This window comes from Mauremys reevesii, linkage group 16 (genome assembly GCF_016161935.1).
Source record: "Mauremys reevesii isolate NIE-2019 linkage group 16, ASM1616193v1, whole genome shotgun sequence".
Classification (NCBI taxonomy): Eukaryota; Metazoa; Chordata; order Testudines; family Geoemydidae; genus Mauremys; species Mauremys reevesii.
The window spans coordinates 39,773,954-39,793,575 of record NC_052638.1 but is presented as its reverse complement, the minus strand read 5'-3'; the positions used below and the strand labels follow the sequence as shown (position 1 = coordinate 39,793,575).

The following is a 19,622-nucleotide window of genomic DNA, read 5'->3' as shown; positions in this document are numbered from 1 at the left end:
TCTGGAAACCACTTCAAGCCTTGGGGTGCAGCAGCCCCCTGGCACCTCTGTCTCCAGCTCCTATTGCTCTGTGAGCACAGGGAGGAGGACAAGGGAGCAGCAGAGAATAGTCAGCACAGTAGTTTTAACCCTATATCTTTTCTCATCACATACACTGACAGCTTTCCATGCCCCCTTTTGCCGTCCCTAGCTGTAATTTTTGGACACATGCATTTTTGGTGCTGTCAGCCATTTTAGGGGTGTGTGGGGGGAGAGCGAGCGCACGCATGCTTTAAAATTCCCATTTAATCTAACCTTATTGGGAGCATTAGAATTAAGTAAGTTAATAGAGTTTTCCATGCCTTTTCCTCATTTGAAGAAAACGTATGTTCCACATTAAGTGCAATTCTAAATAAAGTCTAGTAAGCAGGGGTACGAAAAGTCTCAGGGACAGAAGACTATAGTGGTGTTAAAATTTTTTCTAAGAATGCATGTTAACAGCACAATTCTAAATAAAGTTATATAATAATTTTAATTTTTTAGGGATGACAGAATAAAGTCTTTATACAGAACATGCATTTCTCATTTACATTTTATGCATTTAGTACATTTCTAAATAGCCATTAAATAACTGGACAAAGTCTTCATGAGAGAGGAATAAAGGAAACAAGTTAATACATATGTAGAATTATGCATTTTTATAGGAAAATGTGTTTTATGCCATTAGTGCATTTCTAAATAAAGTCATTAAATAATATATACAAAATCTTAGTAACAGCAGAATAAAATGTGTTAGGCCATATATATGTTAGCATGCATTTTCCTCAGTTTTTAGAGATTTTTTTTAATGCAGTTAGTATATTTCTAACTAAAGTAATTAAATAACTGTACAAAGTATTAATGACAGGAATAAAGGAGAAGTATTAATACACAAAAAAATTCTCAAGATGCATGGTATCACAGCTAGTACAATTCTAAATAAAGTTGATCAAACAATTGCAAAAGGTCACAGTATTAGTGACACAGAGGAAAATACAGCCATAAAGTTAGTTATACTACACAGAGTACAGTTGTTCCACCACCACCTTAAGTTTCAGACATTACCAAGGAAAAAAGGCAGGAAGATGAGATAAGCGTCTCATCCCATAGACTGTTACTTGCCAAATGGCAGAAACTGGAAACCTTGTTCTGGGAGCTTGGGACAAAGCACACCTCATTGGCTCAGCCAATCAGAAGGCATTCTTTTACCCCAGGCTGTCTTGCAGAATCACACATCATAAGAATATTAAATTGCATCACATTTTCCTGAGTCACTCTGCAGGTTTTTTCTAAATCTACAGCCTATAGAAATAGTCACTACTGCATATTTTAAAATGTAAATTAGAGCTAAAATGCCAGTCACAAGGGGCATGCATGTAGATTCCTTTACTGAACTTTTAACAAAAAAGTTATGTAAATTTAGCAATTAGCCAGATTTGTTTTTATTTCTGGACCAGAAATAAAGATTGCCTCTTTCTACATAAGATTTGTCCTTGAAAACTGGCAGAGAGACCCTAGATGAATACATGCCTAACTTATTACTTCCCTTATTCCATTTACTCAAGGTAATGTATTTCTTCGTATTTATCGTAAATTAGCATGATTGGCTTTAGCTCGAAGGAGGCCTGTTAATTTTAGCAGAGCTTTGCTTAAATGAATAGCCCACCATGCAAAAGCAACCCTAGCTGAACAAAAACCTGGAAATATAGTTCACATGTTTACCATCTGCAACGCTTGAAGAAAGTTGTAGATTCCAGGGGATAGTATAAAATCCCCTCTCATTTACAGAGGAGCTTTACAAAAATTAAAAACACAAGCCAAGGCTTTCTAAGGTTTAAAGGACAGGGATAAGAAGGTTGGCATATGCCACCCTCCTCCTCAGCCCCCCTACTTTCTGTTCTGTGTTTTAGTGGTTATCTGAAGAAACATGATTCAGTCTCCAAAAGGAGCATGTAGATGTATCGACTTTTTGCAAAACTTACATAAATTTTGTAGTTAAATTTATATCTGTTGATTTATGGACCAGGAATAAAGTGTCCTCTTCCTACATCATTCCTTTCACATTTGTCTTTCAAAACTGGCGGAGTGACTCTAGCCGAAAGACATGTCTAACTTTTATACCAAATTTCCCTTATTCCATTTACTCAAATTATATTTCTGCAGAGCCTTTATGTTCATCTGAGATTAGCTTCTATTGGCTTAAGTTGTAATAGAGGCCTTCTGAGTTTTGTTCAGTTTTTGAAGGACAGATCAAGAAATAAAAGTTAGCAAATCATATAACCCACAGGCACAGCACTAGTCACCCCAGCCCTACTCTGCCCTGCTCTCCAAAACAAATTAAACATACATTCAAGCCAATGTGTATACAATTTTAGGGCTCAACCACCATAAACACACATTGAAACTAGTTTTATGTGTGTCACCCAAATATTCATACTTGGTTCCCTCCCCCTCCCCAGCATTTACTTTATTCAAAACACAGAACCTAAAAAAACAAAAACAAAAAACACTAACAGCCTAAAATTGGTTACTGCACCCACATATGAGACAAAATGCAGGTCCAGTTTAAACTACTTTATATAAAAAAAGTTGCTTACACTTTTCTCCACACTAATTGTGCTCTTTGTTGTTCTGGGATCCTGTAACTCTTTCAGAGGTTAAGGTCTGGAATGTAGATGAATTAAACTTGGATTTAATAAGTCAAATAAAAGCAGGAATGAAATATTAGAGAAAATTATAATTTTAGTGTTTGAGGCAGTAGATACAAACAAAATGTTCTTAAAATAGTGTATCAAATTCTTTAGCAGTAAATATTTTGAACTAACAACTTATTTGGCATGTAAACACATGGCCTCCTCCTGAGTGCCCCTGTATGGCTGCCCTGCCTCAGTTTCCCTCTTGGGCCCGTAGTAACTCCATGGAAGCTTAGCCTCTCTAGTCCATCAATACAGTTTATTAAAAAAATCAGTGCAAAGATATTATAACAGGAGGCCCACAACAGAGTCCCGATCATCCCAGTGTACATAGTCCTTAAAACCCAGCTTTGTTCTCACCACCCCCCACAGTATTCTGCCATCACTTCAGCCAGGACAGCCAACCCAGCCCTACCTTCCAGGATGCAACCCCACTCGTCTGTTCAGCCTGGCTGTCTGATTTGGGGTGACAGCCAGCAACCCCCTCGACACTCTCCTTGCCTTCAGCCTTCTCCCAGGAAGCACCTCTCTCATCTCCTGCTCTTTCAGTCCCGTATGACTCCCGTCGGACCTTTTACAGCCCACTGGTGCTGTCCCGCCCTCTTAATTGGCCCAACTGGGAGCACATGGCCTAGAACAGGCGCACTGAGCCCAGTTTAAGCTAATGGTTCAGCTACCCTAGTCCATGGTACATTTAGCAAAATACAAAAAAGGAATAAAAAAACCACACTCCACAGAAATACAGTCAGGAAGAGGGGGCCAGCAAAGCCCTCGGTTATACTCTGCAGCCACGCTGGTGCAAAACTTCAATGAGCAAACTTCTATTGACTTTTTCAGACATCCAGAGCGCCCTCTGCAGGCCAGTGATCCACCTGTCCTCTGGCCCCAAGTCCCTCCCTGGACCCCGGTGCCTCTGTTAACTGGGTCTCCCGCTCCCAGGGGAACCCCCACCCCACTATCCCCACTTTGCCTCAGTATTGGCTACTACCCAGTCTCCATCTAGCCCCCGTTCCCTGAGGCAGACTGCAGTATAAGCCACTCATCATCGGCAAAAGGGTTTGGACCTGCTGCCTTTGCCTACCCCTGGGTTGCCCCCTGCAACCCCCAGTACCTCTTGGCCTAATGCTAGGCCGCAGCCTGGGGCTTTCCAGGCAGGAGCTCCCCAGCTCCTCTGCCTTCCCCCAGCCCTGCTCCACTCGAGGTACCTTGTCTAGCTCCCTGCAGCCAGGCCCTTCTCCCTCCACAGACAGAGGGAGACTGTCTAGGCTCCTGGCTCACTGCCTCTTATAGGGGCCAGCTGGGCCTGATTGGGACCTGGCCACAACTGGGCCTGCTTTCTCCCAATCAGCCCAGGCTTCTTGCCCCAGCTACAGCCCTCTCCTGGGCTGTTCCCCCACTACACCCCCCCCTTCAGTCCCCTTCCTACTATGACACAAACACCGGATACAGATCGAGAGTCCCTCATCCCCCCCCAGTTTTCGCTGGGTTGCCCACACCTGGTGCTTCAGATCTCATCCCGCTTCATGGGACAGGGCTATGCTGGATAAAGAACGACAGGCAGCAGACAGTGTGTTGCCCTCCTGGGGCTGGGTCAATGCTTGCAGAGCCAATGAGAAATCACTCACTCTTTGGGGTTTGCCGGGCTGAGTCCTCGGAGGAGTGGGGGAATTGGAGAAGTGGTTTGCAGGGGATGAGGCAGATAATCCTTCACTTTGCTCCTTTGTGCTTTTCCTGCAGCAAACAAAGTTGAGCCGGTTTGGTCTGACGAAGCCTCCGAGCATCCAGCTGGGGCCAAAGGCCAAAGACCGTGTCTTGGTATCTGGTGACACCGACCTGCCCCTTCCAGTTCTCTATAGAGCTGCGCCATCTGGAAGCACATAGGAAGGCAGCGGTACTGGCTCCCGCCTTCTACGGGCCCGCAGCCATGGAGAACAGCAGCAAGTTCGACAGCCCCACAAACATCTCTCTGGCCAGCAGCGACGCCGTCTTCGACGTGATCGAATACAAAGCCATCTCGGTCTTCCTGGTGCTGGTGATCTGCGGGGTGGGGATCGTGGGCAACATCATGGTGGTGCTGGTGGTCCTCACCACCCGGGAGATGAAGACGCCCACCAACTGCTACCTGGTTAGCCTGGCAGTGGCCGACCTGATGGTCCTGGTGGCTGCTGGCTTGCCCAACATCTCGGACAGCCTGGCGGGGACGTGGATCTATGGGCACGCCGGCTGCCTCGGGATAACCTACTTCCAGTATCTGGGCATCAACGTCTCCTCCTGCTCCATCACGGCCTTCACCGTGGAGAGGTGGGAGAGGACGCGGCCTGCCCCTTTGCTCTTGGTGCTGGATTGGCAGCCCTGGGGGCCAGAGCCCTCTGCCCACAGGGCAGGGCAAGCCTCCCCATAGACACTCCCTGCCCCTCACCCTCATGCAGACAGACCCCCTCTAGGGATGTGACAGTAGGTCTGTCTCTGGTGGCTATTCAGTTCTTGGCCTCTCTGGTGAGACACCCTGGAAGGGAGTCAGTTAGCACTAATGTTAACTAGACCAGCTCACCACGGCCTCTCAGAGGCTGCTCACCCACCAGTGAGTGGCAGCAACTCTAGTCGTTCCCAGCCCGGGTCAAAGGGGAATCAGTCACTAGCCACTGAACGGTGCCCTCTGACTCTGAATCTGAGAAAGCCCCAGCTACACATATGCAGCTCCGGAATTCTCAGCTCAGTCACCCTGAGCTGCCACCAGAAACAGCTGCCTCCATCACTGACTCTTCAGGTCTCCAACCATCCTCTCAACTACCTCAGACCTTCCCCACATGGCTGCCCTGTAGCCTCCCAAGCAGGATCCAGAATAGCAGCAGCAGTTTAATCCTCAGCAGGTTCATCACACTGATCTATTCCTGGCTGGAAGATTCCTTATAATATCACTGAGGCGCCTAGTGTGCGGATCTCTGTGATAAATCTGAACAGAGGTGGTGATACAGCTGTATAATAACATGAGTCGTCTCTGCCCCACCCTGCCTGCCTAGCTCTTTGTTCCTGGCCAGTGTCATGGCTCTATCCTTCCTGTCCCCAGGTACATCGCCATTTGCCACCCAATGCGCGCCCACACCATGTGCACGGTATCCCGGGCCAAGCGCATCATCGCCGTCGTTTGGAGCTGCACCTCCATCTACTGCATGCTCTGGTTCTTCCTGGTCGACATCAACGTCAACAAGAGCCAGCACCTGGAGTGTGGCTACAAGGTGTCCCGCAATCTCTACCTGCCCATCTACCTGCTCGACTTTGCCCTCTTCTTTGTCACCCCCTTGTTTGTGGCCACCATGCTCTACGGGCTGATCGGGAAAATCCTCTTCGCCAGCCCCATCCCTGAGCAAGCTGGCGCCACCGCTGAGCCCTGGAGAGAGAGGAGCGGGAAGGAGAAGAACGGAGTGGACACACGGGGGAGCAAGCCCAGCAGCCGCTCCAGGACCAGAGGGGCTCTGTCCTCCCGGAAGCAGGTATGGAGATCTCCCCGGTGGCTCTGTGCCCGGCGTGCGTAGCCAGGTTCACAGCAGGGCCTCCTGACCCACCTGGTAAATGCTGCCTGGGGAAAACCAGACGGTGTGCATGCAAAATCGCTGCGCTAGCAAACTGTGGGGTGGGGCCCCCTGGAAAGGTGACCTGAGCGCCTTTATTTAAAGAAGGAAGATGCTGCCCGGTGCTGCCAGGCTGAGATGGCTGGGAGGCGCCCTCCATGCTGACGGACATGCCTAGCCACCCCGAGGGTCTAGTTGAGCACAGCAGCCATGTGGAGGTAGAGGGGGGCGGAACCGGTCTGGCTGGACTCTCGGGGGAAGAGCAGCCCTCTGGAGGAGCCCAGCACAAGGCCTCCCAGTCCGGTGCCAGACTCTGCCCTACTTAAGCCACAGGCATTAGCCTTATACTGGGCCCTGCATGGGGGGAATGTCTAACTCCCCTGGCAATGTGCACGCCCCCCCCAGCATGCTGAGCCTTGGGGATGGGGGGGGTGCACATCTCACTTTACACTGGTGACAGTGATGGGCTCAGAGGGGCTGGACGGGGTGGGGGCAGGTAACTTTGTCTGACAGCATCCTCCTAAGGCCACCATGGCTCAGCCTTCCCCACCCGCCATGCCCAGGGACCGGGAGGCAGACAGGCGTGGGTATTAAGCCAGAGGGACATTACAGACAGGTGGCCAAGTGTCGGAGTGTCGGGGGACCAAAGGGGAAGATGGCAAGTGCTGGGATAAAGGAGGCTGGAGTGGAACCGTGGCATCCCCTGCTCTGAGGAACAGCTGGGTCCTAGTGCAGTGGGCCTCAAACTTTTTACGTCCTGCTCAGAGGGGCCAGAGCTGGGGCTGGGAGCAGAGCCCCAGACATGGGCTGGCAGTTGGGCCAGCAGCTGGGGTTGGGGCTAGGAGCAGAGCAGGGTGGCACTCCCTCCCTTCTCACCCATGGGGGCTGGCCTGGGCCCCCCCGAACATTCCTCCGCCCCCTAGGGGGGGCTCGCCCCACAGTCTGTTCTAGTGGTTAATGACATGACTTGATTTACACTGGTACACACACACACACACACACACACACCCTCCCTGCACTCTGCTTGGAGCCAGCAGACTGGCAAGAAACTTACCTCTGGGCCTGGTGCTGCTGCTGTGGCCTGGAGGGGGCTGTAAATCTGACTTTGGACAGCTTCCCAGGAAATCCTGGGTCAAACACCACCACCTCCAGGGACAGCATGGCCAGTTCCCAGGCAGCCCACGGCAGCCAAGCCAAAGGGCCCAACGAGGCAACTGCACAAATGCTTCTTTTCTGCATTTAAACTTAGGAGGGAGATGAGCGAGAGAGAGAGAGAGAGAGAGAGAGAGAGATGAGCAGGGGACAGTCAGCATGCAAGGGCCAGCTTGAGTTTCTGCTCCCGTTAATAATGCCCAGCTACCCAATTTGTAACCCAGGTGGGCAGGACTAGGGGAGGGGCTGTCACCACCGCAGTAGAAGACACATGTTCCCCATAGGAATGGGGAGACTGGCTCAGAGCAATGGTCCATCTAGCCCAGTATCCTGTCTTCCAACAGGGGCCAATGCCAGGTGCTTCAGAGGGAATGATCAGAACAGGGCAACAATCGTGTGATCCATCCTCTGTCATCCAGTCCCAGCTTCTGACAGCCAGAGGCTGGGGAGATGCAGAATATGGCGGGGTGTCCCTGCCCATCCTGGCTAATAGCCATTGATGGCTCTATCCTCCATGAACTTATCCAGTTCTGTTTTGAACCCCACATGTGGGCTCTGCTCTGCTCTCGCTCCCTCCTGTGGCTCCACTCAGTATAAATAAGCTGTCAAAACTGCTAATGGGAGACGCGCGTCTCTGATAACCTAACTGCGGCTGACAGGAAATTATTCGAGCCCGACGCAATGAATAGTGAGCGAATCCAGGCCGGTGTGCCACAGGGATTCACTCATTCACTCAGAGACGGGATTGTCTTTCTGGAGCCCATGAATAACATTAGGGCCTTGGGGGATGTTGCAAAAAAGGGCTGAAATAAACCGGCACCTCATAGACTTGTTCTAGGGAAGTGGATGATTGGAGGATTTTTACAAATCAGGACACAAGTGCACTAGCAAAACATGTGTGGGAGAGATGGAGGAGCCCAGGGCTGGGCTAGCAGGGGGCTGTGGGTCAGGACTGAGGGGCATTGGCAAAGCTGTGGGGGGTGGATCCCAGGGCTGGGCTAGCAGGGGGCTGTGGGTCAGGACTGAGGGGCATTGGCAAAGCTGTGGAGGGTGGATCCCAGGGCTGGGCTAGCAGGGGGCTGTGGGTCAGGACTGAGGGGCTGTGGGGTGGATCCCAGGGGTGGGCTAGCAGGGGGCTGTGGGTCAGGCCTGAGGGGCATTGGCTTTGGTGTTGAGGGTGGATCCCAGGGCTGGGCTAGCAGGGGGCTGTGGGTCAGGACTGAGGGGCATTGGCAAAGCTGTGGGGGGTGGATCCCAGGGCTGGGCTAGCAGGGGGCTGTGGGTCAGGACTGAGGGGCATTGGCAAAGCTGTGGAGGGTGGATCCCAGGGCTGGGCTAGCAGGGGGCTGTGGGTCAGGACTGAGAGGCATTGGCAAAGCTGTGGGGGGTGGATCCCAGGGCTGGGCTAGCAGGGGGCTGTGGGTCAGGACTGAGGGGCATTGGCAAAGCTGTGGGGGGTGGATCCCAGGGCTGGGCTAGCAGGGGGCTGCAGGGTAGGATTGAGGAGCACAGGCAGGCGTTTAGGGGTAGTGGGAATGCAGGGTAGGGTGGGTTTCAGGCACTGGAATAATAAAGCATGCTGCAGCTCAGTCTGGCAAAGCAGGGGTGAGGGTGAGGACCCTGGACCAGATCCTGCCCACACACCAGCCCTGGCTATTAACCTTTCACCTCCCCGAACACTCCGTTTCCCAGGCGCTCAAAGTGGAGAAGAGAAGCCGAGGAAACAAGGGGCTGTGAGAAGCAGGGGCCCTGAGACTGGCGTTGGCTCCTGTGTGCTACTGGCACTCGCTGGTTTGGCCTGGTCCTGGCTGCGCCGGGCAGTCAGCGCGGGGGCTGCCAGGCTCTCAGCTGGGTTTTGCCCAGCACATGCTCAGGGAAAGATGGATTTTCAGGGGATCACTGACCCCCAGACCACAACTCTGCTCCGTCCAGCCCCTAATGCAGGGGTGGGCAAACTATTTGGCCCAAGGGCCACATCTGGGTGGGGAAATTGTATGCAGGGCCATGAATGTAGGGCTGGAGCAGGGGGTTGGGATGCAGGATGCAGTGCGAGGGTGAAGTGTGCAGGAGGGGTCTCAGGGCAGGGGATTGGGGTGCAGGATGCAGTGCGAGGGTGAAGTGTGCAGGAGGGGTCTCAGGGGCGTTGGGGTGCAGGATGCAGTGCGAGGGTGAAGTGTGCAGGAGGGGTCTCAGGGCAGGGGATTGGGGTGCAGGATGCAGTGCGAGGGTGAAGTGTGCAGGAGGGGTCTCAGGGCAGGGGGTTGGGATGCAGGATGCAGTGCGAGGGTGAAGTGTGCAGGAGGGGTCTCAGGGCAGGGGATTGGGGTGCAGGATGCAGTGCGAGGGTGAAGTGTGCAGGAGGGGTCTCAGGGCAGGGGATTGGGGTGCAGGAGGGGTGTGGCAGGCAGGGGGCTCAAGGCAGGGTGCAGGAGGGGTTTGGGGTGTTGGCTCTGGCCCGGTGCCACTTACCTCAAGCAGCTCTGGGGTGGCAGTGGTGTGCAGTGGGGCTAAGGCAGGCTCCCTACCTGCCATGTCCCTGCGCCGCCCCCGGAAGTGGCCAGCATGTCCAGCAGTGACTCCTGGGGGTGGGGTGGGGTGGGGCAGGTGGCTACACCTCGCACTGCCCTCACCTGTGGGTACCACCTCCCGAAGCTCCCATTGGCCATGGTTCCCGTTCCCGGCCAATGGGAGCTGCAGGGGGCGGTGCCTGCAGGCAAGGGCAGCAGGTGGAGCTCTCTGCCCCCCTCCCCAGGAGCCTCAGGGATGTGGTGCTGGCTGCTTCAGGGAGCGGCGTGGGGGCCAGGGCAGGCAGGGAGCCTGCCGTAGCCCTGCTGCTCCACGGGGCTGGCAATCCCGCGGGCCGTAGTTTGCCCTCCCCTGCCCCAACGCCTGCAGAGCTACCCTGGGAGTAGAACCTGCGGCTGTCTGGGAGCGAGCCACCGAAAACCAGCCTTCGCTTGTCCCTCCCTGTGTCGGGCTGATTTCAGCAGCTCAAAGCGTCAAGAGACACTTCAGCCAATCCACCCCCCTGCCCCAGTGCTCCTGTCCAGTCCGGTCGGTCCCGGAGCTGCCTATCCTGGAGGCAGTGCTGCTCTGTCCTAGCAGTGGTGCTGGTGCAGCTGGCAGGTCTGCTTCTCCACTGTAGGTGAGACACCCCCCCGCCCACCTAGCCAAGCCCTGATTATAGCCCAGCCCTCTGGTCACTGTCTGGGGGCTGCCTCCAGAGAGCTCCCAGGGATGCTCGGGGGGCTGTCAGTTTCCAGCCCTGCATAATTCCTCCCTGCTGCGAACCTGTGGGAGACCAGAGGAGGCAGCTTGCTCGGCCTGCCGGATTCAGGCAGGGCCCCTGTGCTTTGGCACGGGGACATTCAGGGATGCCCGGGGATGCCTGGCTGGGTTCCCACCTCGCAGCTCTGTGAAAGCAGGAGCACCGGCTGCAGACAGCAAGCCAGGTGCCGAGCAGTCAGTGCAAAGCCCGTGGCCCTGCTCCGGCAGATCCCCAGGCAACACGAAGCCAAGGGAGGACGTTGAATCCCACCCCTTCCCTGCCCTCCCAGCTTTGAGCCAGCAAGCCCTGCTGGCCTGATAGCCATGGGCCAGGTGGGAGCGGGTGTGACGTGGCTCCAGGCCTGACCCTGGTGATTGTGACTATGGGGACCTGCCCAGACAGTGCTTCAATTGCGGTGAGTGGTGAGATTGGGGTCTGGGAGTTGGTTTCCATGGGAGGTGAATTGTCCCCATGGCGACACTCTAGGGCACCAGTGACTCAGCTAGGCCTCCCCACCATGTCCCCTCTGCAGGTCACCAAGATGCTGGCGGTGGTGGTGATCCTTTTCGCCCTGCTCTGGATGCCCTACCGGACGCTGGTGCTGGTGAACTCCTTCATGGACAACCCCTTCCTGAACCCATGGTTCATCCTCTTCTGCCGGCTCTGCGTCTACGCCAACAGCGCCATCAACCCCGTCGTCTACAACCTCATGTCCCAGAAGTTCCGGGCCGCCTTCAAGCGGCTGTGCAAGTGCGGGGGGGAGCCGACGCCCCACAGCCTGTACATGGCCACGGCCAGCTACAGCCTGGCGAGGGAGCCCCTGCCGCCCACCCCCCAGCCCCTGGACCACAAGGAAGGCAAACAGCCCCCAGCGGCGAGCAACACGGCTCTTCCCAAGCAGCAGCAGCAGCAGCCACCACCATGGAGCAAGGGCGACAACGGGGACGAGCTGTACTGCAGTGTGGTGTAGACCCCCCCCATCTCCATGGCTCCCCGTCTCCATATATAGATGTGCCCCGTGCACTGGGGAGGCTGGGCTCAAAATCCAGATCCGATCTGCATCGATGTCCAGCGCTGGCACTCACAGAGCACACGTGGGTGAGGGAAACTCCAGGGCGCACAGAGACTGAGAGGGCCAGCACGGAGGTGATCAAACCAGACCCACTTTGTGCCTAGATGCTCTGGCATGGCTCGGTTCCCACCACTGCAGCCCGGTGGTGAGGCAGCCAGTCCCAGGCAGGGATCACAGATCCCGAAACAGACGCTCTTGTTTTCCCGAGGGTTCGCTAGCACCTCTTTGAAGGCTGTGGCACTGTCAGAAGAGCTATAAAAATTGGAGTGCTACTGCTTCTCTGAGCTCATCAGTGGCGCTTGGGTTCCTGTGTCCAGCCTTGGAGGAAGTCCTGATACTGGATGGGGAAAAAAAAATCCATACAATTCCACAAACAGCAGGCAGTTAACAATCCAGCAGCAGTGCTCCAGAGGAGGTAGATGGGGAATTTCTGTTCTCCCTGTCTCATAACACAGAAACGAGGCGACACTCAATGAAACTGAAAGGTGGGAAATTCAAAACGGATAAAAGGAAATCCCTTTTCTCACAATGACTGTGGAACTCACCGCCACATGAAGTCATGAAAGTGAAGAACTTAAGATTCAAAAAGAGACTGGCTATGGATAACATCGTAAGGAGCAAACAGCCCAGTGTCCTACCAGCCAGGGCTCTGCTCACCAGCTAATGTGTCGCAGCCAATATCAGCGCCCCTGCATTGCAGCTGCAGGTTCCACGGGGGGCTCGTAGGAGATCACTGAGCATTGCACAGAAAAGAGAGAGGGGCTCTTGCTATTTAACCCTTCAAATGCTGGCCTTGTCCAGCTCAATGACTGCATTAGAGAATCATCTCCATTGGCTCCTAAATGATGGCAAAGCCTCCAGAATGAGAAACTCCTGCCCCACAGATCTAAGGTCTAAGAGAGCTAAGGATCAAAGGTTGCCAGCTCGGGCAGCATTGGCTTGGTGGCCTGTTTGTCCTTAGCTGGGTCACCGACAGTCCCGGGGAGCTAAGGGCTGCTTGCAGAGCTGCACCCTCCCTCCTTGGAATGGCTCTTTAGCAAAGGGCCATCTGAAGGTGAGAACTGGGGTGAGACGAGGGCAGCTAATGCTGGGACCGGAGTTTCAGTTGTCCTGGGCCCGTGAGTGAGGAAGAAAGGGGAGCGAGACTAGATAGACTTTACCCCCACATACATACTGCCTGCCTGCATTATTGATCTGGTTTTACTAGACATGGGCTGCAGCCAGGAATTTCGGATCTGGATGTAAAGATCGGGAGTATTTGGATCCAAAGTTCTGGTTCAGCCCATTATAAACAGGGGGCAAAATGGGGAACCAGCCCCCATCTCAAACCCCTGCAGAATTCCTAGATCCTCCGGTCCTGGCCTCGCTCCAGGTTTATTTCTGACCAAAGCACGGGCCTACGAGCAGGATGTGCCGTGCCCTCCAACGGCCAGAGCCCCTGCAGCATGAATACAGAGCCCCGGACTGCCCCACACAGGGGCTGCGGTTTGTATCCACGTGAGTCTGGATAGCTCAGCATAAACCCAGGTAGCTGTTGTTTTAATTCACGCCTGGATTTGCAGAACCTAAAACCCTGTGGCCCTTTGTATTTCAAGCCTTTGTGTTTCTGGGTATTTGTATTTCTGTTTTTCAGCGGCTTGCTCAGCGCCCTGAGAAGCCATTTGTAGGGGTGAGTATAACCCGAGGCCTGGTCTCCGCTGGCTAGTTGCAGATCCCGGTTTACTCAGCCTACAACTGCCTGCTTTGGGACTTCCTCCCTTCTCGCTGAACCGCAGAGAATTGCTCCATGTGGGGGCTGTGCTGGGCTGCACAGCTGGCTGCTTTTCCCTCTGATGTGGGGTGTAGCCCTGAGCTGGGTTCTGGCAGGGGAGGTGTCCTGAATAAATAACACCATGGCTGCACTAGCTGGATGGGGGGAAATGCTGGTAGGTTGGTTGCTAGATCTTGGATTTCAGCCCCAGCCGTGGCTCCGGGAGGCTAAGGAACCTGGGCAGAGCAAGAAGGAATTGGCCTCTTGTTGTAAATTACTTGTAACATTCTCAGAGAATAAATCGTTCATTCAGAAATTCTCGTTATGTATCTGTTCACGGCCTAGAACACGGAGCTATGCAGCCCTCAGCACAGGGCGGATTAGATCAGGGGTTCTGGTTGGGCCCATTACAGAGATGGACAAAACGTCTGCAGTATTTGAGCTGCTTTGAGACTCCAACGCCTCCCTCCGCCCCTGCAAACTGCATGGGAGTTAGGAGCCCAAGCTTTGATCTGGGCCAGTCCTAGCCTTCTAGACACACACTGGAAAGGGATGAAAGATGCTCGTTGAACCTGCTTAGCTAGAAGCCAAAAGGACTGAAGGGAAGAGGTGAGTTTTAGTGGCCTGAGCCCGCTCACTGGAGCCAGGAAGAGCTTCTCAACCCGCGAGCTGGGGGACGTTCAATGACAGGGAAGGGTAGCACGTTTAAGGAGGCTAGGAAGGAAATACTTTTGCACACAAGGCCTGATTAGCCTGTGGAACCCGTTGCCACAAGGTTTCCTGGAAGCCAAGAGGTTAGTGGGATTTAAAAAAAGGACTGGCCAGCAAGAACAGCCAGAGGGGCAATAATACAGATTTAGAACAAACCGAGTGCTTGGGAAAGGAGCTAACCCTCCTGCTTCAGGGCTTAAACCAGCCACTAGCTCTTGGGGGGCAGGCAGGTTATCCCATAATACCCAGTACAGGGATCTTGCCCCTCCCACTGAATTGAAGCATCAGGTACAGGCCACCATCAGAGTGAGGATCCTGGACTAGACAGAACAAAGGGCAGAGCCACTCCGGCAGTTCCTTAGGAATTCTAGCCTTGGCTTTGACTCGGTTTCTCTCATGCCTCACTTTCCCTGTCGCATGACAGGGGTGCCAATGCTTTCAGAGTCCAGCCCCCAGCATCACCCGTCAGCCAGCAGCAGAGGCCAGGGAGCTCCGACACCTAACAGCAGGAACTCCCCGTCCCTCGTGCAGCTGAATTTGTCTCGCTATTCAAAGGGCTGTGTTTTCAGATTCACCTCTGCACTGTCAGACGCCCACTCCCTCCCCACACAAAAGTGGCCCCGTTTCCCATCACAAAGCAGATCCCTGCAGTCAACCATGCAGCGGTGTCAGCTGGCTAGTGACAAACCTACAACTACTTTGGATTTTACGGCTCTGGCACTATCCTCCTCCCAGGGCTGCTCAGAACTTCCCAACAGCCGCAAAGAGAGAAATCTGCAAGGCGCAGCCCCCTTCCACCTAGTAACAGGCGTGCTCGTGTCATGCCAGAACGCTCCCCTACACCTTCCAGTGCTTCTTTTAGGAGCTGGAACAGTGTTTCAGGGCTTCTGCCAGTCCCTTTTCCGCTCCACATCCTCCAAGGTGGTAGCTGCTGGTGCTAGCGCTGGGAGCCAGGGATGCTGCTGCAAGCGGGAGTGGACAAGGGGGCCATTGGGAACCTGGGGCAGAGCCGTTGCTGGAGCCAGGTGATGTGGGGAGCTGGGGAGCAGGGCTCCCCAGACATTGGCACCCTCCGCTGGGAGCAGGAGCTGAGCACAGGTAGGGGGGAGGCGGGGATGGGATGGGCTCTGGTGCAAATCACTGCCTGCTCCCCCTATCATCCTCTCAGTGTCTTCTGCTCCCTCTGACAGCCCTATGTTCCAGCTCTTCTTTTTTAAGGACCCCAGCAGTGGCTGAAGGAGAATCTCCATCTGTTGTTAGCAGTACAGGGTCTAGCACACAGCTGAGCACTGATATCATCCAACCGAGGGAGTGGCAGGCAATTGCCAGGTCACTGCAGTATATATAAGGAAATGTGAATTCCAAGCCCCCAGTCACATTGCCTGGGGGAGAGCTGAAAATTCAGCCTCCTTTCCCTCGCCCCAGTGTAGAGGCCTATTCAAAGCATCTAGGGCCTGTGCAGAAACCTGCCACTTCCCTCTAACTCCCCAGCCAGCCCAGAACCTGCGCTCCTCCCCCGGCTGCTGGCACAGGATCTCCTGCAGCGTGCGTCACACACCAGCAGTGCGCGTGTACGTTATCACCAGGCTTCAGAGGAGTGAAGTGTGAGGCACGTGAACACAAGCTGCGAGCTGAGTCGCTCTTTCCTCTCGCACTCTCTTTTTCAGTAATAGACTCAGTGACCTCCTCTCTTCCCCTGCTCGCTCACCGCCCTTAGGACACCTGCCCTAGTTATGAACGCAACAAGTTGCTCATCAGAGCGTGTTGGAGCTAGACAGTGCCAGAGCCCTGCAGGGGCTGACGGCTACTCTTGCTCCATGCGACTGCCTGGGGGAGCAAATCCTGTGTGCCCACGAGCAAGTATCTGAGCCAGATCCTCCACGTGCCAGCCCCAAGGGGCATGGCAGGCCCTGCCCACAGCAGCTACCTGGATTGGGAAGAGGGCAACTCAGCCTGCATGCCCTTGGACAGGAAGCCAAGGAGGGGGTGAAGAGGGGTTGTGTTTCTTGCCAGCGGAGGGCATCTGTCACTCAGCTAGGACCTGGACTCAGAGTTACTCGTTTCCCATACACCAAGGACCCGTTGTCTAGCAGGGACTGTCAGTCACCCACAAGCCAGGATTTCCCTTTCTCAGCCTCCTGTAAGATGCCAGCACCCAGCAGAGAGAGAGAAAGACAGACAGAGTGCATGTGTATCATTCACTAAAGGCAATTTGGAAACACCCTGGGTGCTCCCACTTCAGCCCATGTTTTACTAGCTAGTTTCCCTGCAGCGCTTGGCAAGCTGAGATGTGTTAGCACCTCTGAGTACCCATGAGGCAGCAAAGCAGCCCCCCCGTCCAGGGCGAGAGAACACAGGAAGTATCAGAATGACACTCTATAGATCCTTGGTCCACCCACACCTGGAATGCTGCGTTCCATTCTAGTCGCCCTATCTCAAAACAGATATTAGAGTGGAAAAAGGTACAGAGAAGGGTAACAAAAGCAATGCGGGGTCTGGAATAGCTTCCATAGGAGAAGAGATGAAAAAGGCTGGGACCGTTAGCTCACAAAAGAGATGACTAAGGGGGGATATGACAGAGGTCTATATAATCATGACTGGTGTGGAGAAAGTGAATAGGAAGTGTTATTTACTCCTTCTCATAACACAAAAAACAGGGGTCACCTAATGAAATTAACAGGCAGCTGATTTAAAACAGACAAAAGGCAGTACCTCTTCACACAACGCACAGTGAACCTGTGGAACTCCTTGCCAGGGGATGTTGTGAAGGCCAAACATATAACTGGGTTCAAGAAAGAATTAGATATCCTCTAGGAACTTAGGTCCATCAATGGCTATTAGCCAAGATGATCAGGGACGCAACCCCATGCTCTGGATGTCCCTAAACCAGAAGCTGGGAGTGGACAACAAGGGATGGATCACTCGATAAATTGCCCCGTTCTGTTCATTCCCTAAGCGGCCGGCACTGGGCACTGTCTGAGACACAATACTGGGCTGGGGAACCATTGGGCTGACCCAGCACGGCCAGTCACGTGTAAGGCCCAGTGAAGGGCAAGGCTGGAACCCTGGAGATCAGCATCTGCCAGTCGCCAGAGGAGAACGAGGAGCTGATTCTCCTCCCTCCTCTTGCCTTTGCCACTGTAACACCACTGACCGCAGTGGAGTTACACCGACTCCCACCGGCACAAGGGGAGAATTGGGCTCAGGGAAGGGAGAGCCAGAGCCCTTCCCTCTGGGGGGTTTGGGGAGGAAATAACTAATCTTGGAACAGCTTGTGCAAAGGCCGAAGCAGCAGGGTGGAGGGAAGCTGCAGGCTCTGCCCTAGCAGCCAGGGCCAGTGGAGGGGAGCAGCGAAAGCAGCATCCAGTCACAGGTGGTCACGGAACGTGCCAGAGTTCAGTCTGGGCCACTCAGCACCATGGCCATGCCTCCCCCAGCTTCTCTGGGGGAACTGCTGGCAGGTTCCTCCACTCTCCCCCTCATTAGGTCCCTAATTAGCTACTGGGGAACTGCAAAGCAATTGTGGTTGCCAGGGTGGTTCGGTTTATGACTCTACCTTCCCTGCTTGGTTAGTCGAGCAACGTGTCGGGTTTATTAAACCCTGCTTGTCACAGGCGGCCACGCTACAGCTCCCAGAGGCCTGGCGCGTGGGCCCTGCTGTTCCTATCGCCCCCGAGCTGACCCAGGGCAGTTCTCTTTCCAGGGACGACGCCGGGCGGGGCAGGGCAGGGCAGGGCAGGGGGTGGAGTGTGCTGAGCTGGGCTACAGCAGACACCAGCGAAACCAGGAATAGGGCCCCCTACCCGCTTACTCATCTGCCCCTCAAGGCGTCTGGTCAAACCCAGCCAGCGCTGGAGGGAGAGAAAGCGGCAACTGGCCAAAGGCCGACCTTGGGGTGCGCATCTCTTCACTCGCTTCCCAGGGCTCTGCCTCACAGACCTTCCCTGGTTGGCAGGGGGAGCAGCCGCTGAGCCCCACCCCTCGAGGGGATGCGGCTCCTCAGGGCAGGGCCTGGTGCTGCAGCTGCTCCGCCTCAGTTTCCTCCCCACTGTTTCTTGCCCACTCTGCTAGCCTGTGGCTCAGTCCTCCAGCCAGGTCACTATGAATGTTGAAACCCCCCTCCCCACTTCTAGGGTGGCAGAGTCCAAAGCCGCAATCCCCAAACGCAGAATAAAGGAGCCTTTATCCCTCCTGGGCTTAGTTCTCAGCCGCCCTGAGGCTGTCAATCCACTCGGCTCTCAGACCCACCCCCCTTCCCCTCAGCTAAGCACCCAGTGCCCCGGCTTCACTCCACCACCCCAAGCAAGTCCCTGACAAAGCCCACTAGCCGGGCCTCAGGCCTGCCTCCTGCTAGGGAGGCTCCAGGCTCCTCTCCCCTCAGCAGAGCAGTTGGGCTCCTCTCCTTGCCAGCCAGCCACAGCTGAGTGAGCTCGTCCCTTCCCACAAGCCTGGTACTCCAGGGGTGACCATTTCTCCTCACCACCCTGCTGGGAGGCAGGGCAGGGCTATTATGCTGAGTGCATAGATGGGAAACTGAGGCACAGGGCGACTCACCCGAGGAATCGGTGGGAGAGCAGAGACTTGAACACAGGTCTCTTGGGTTCCAGGCGAGGGCTCTAACCATTGGGCAAGCCTTCCTACCCTGGAACAGACGTAAGCAGATGGCAGAAGCCTTTGAGCCCAGTGGGCTGGGGGGCTGCTGAATATATTAAATAGACTGTCTCAGAGGGCAGCAAACAGGATGCTCAGGAGGCAGGTGCAGCCAGGGATGCAGGGGCCCCTGCTTGATGCTTCTACCCAGGGAGGGGCCCTGCCCACCATCTCCTCATCTCACGTTTTCCGCCTCGCCTCTCTTCTCCGTGTGTGTGGTTGAGACAACCTGTAGCTTCCGCACCTGACAGGCTGCAGCCAGGGAGCCGGCGTCTTCGTCCTGAGCTTCAGTGAGCCGCAAAGCTCCAGAGATTCCTGGCCAGTCTCTCAGCCCAGACCTGTCAGATGCCAGTCCAGGCGAGGGAAAGGAACGTGAAAGGAAGATTAACGGAAGGGAGACAGGTGGAGGGGGAAGAGACCTGGGGAGTCTGAGCCGCCAGGCAGAGCAGGTACCAGCTGCTTCTGGGAGAGGCATATGATGGGGATGGCGGGGGGCACAGGGCTAGGGAGGGAGGGGTGTGTTAAATGGTGCCCCATAAGCTGAGAGAGTTAGTGAGCTCTGGGGGTGCCAGGCCTGGCCCAGGTCCATAGCTCACTCTTCAGGCTGGCTGGGGATAAGAGCAGGGACAACTCCCTCTGTCCTGGGAGGAGCCTTATATGGTTTTCCAACAACCACTCCAGACCCTGCTTGGCCAGAGGGAAGGGGGCCCTCGGCCTCCCTCGGCCAGACGCGGGGCGG

General features: G+C 54.7%; 1 protein-coding gene and 1 long non-coding RNA gene across 2 annotated transcripts; one reads left to right on the top strand and one right to left on the bottom strand.

The window, feature by feature from the left end:
• Positions 1 to 1,893: 1,893 nt before the first annotated feature.
• On the bottom strand, positions 1,894 to 4,601 carry LOC120384780. The gene is made up of 3 exons (XR_005589102.1): positions 4,337 to 4,601; positions 2,616 to 2,682; positions 1,894 to 2,238 (listed from the first exon to the last, which is right to left on the bottom strand). It is a non-coding gene; the product is annotated as an uncharacterized LOC120384780 (long non-coding RNA).
• Positions 4,515 to 11,698, top strand: LOC120384778 (thyrotropin-releasing hormone receptor-like). Its single transcript, XM_039503823.1, has 3 exons — positions 4,515 to 5,012; positions 5,779 to 6,202; positions 11,233 to 11,698. Exons 1-3 carry the CDS (start codon positions 4,636 to 4,638, stop codon positions 11,668 to 11,670), a joined length of 1,239 nt encoding a protein of 412 aa, XP_039359757.1. The 5' UTR covers positions 4,515 to 4,635; the 3' UTR covers positions 11,671 to 11,698.
• The last annotated feature ends 7,924 nt before the right edge of the window (positions 11,699 to 19,622 follow it).

Excerpts from the sequence above, each read along its gene's own strand:
- LOC120384778 (XM_039503823.1), top strand. The coding sequence starts at position 4,636 with ATGGAGAACAGCAGCAAGTTCGACAGCCCCACAAACATCTCTCTGGCC. Across the intron at positions 5,013-5,778 it reads ACGGCCTTCACCGTGGAGAG|GTACATCGCCATTTGCCACC; the intron begins GTGGGAGAGGAC and ends TCCTGTCCCCAG. Across the intron at positions 6,203-11,232 it reads CTCTGTCCTCCCGGAAGCAG|GTCACCAAGATGCTGGCGGT; the intron begins GTATGGAGATCT and ends TCCCCTCTGCAG.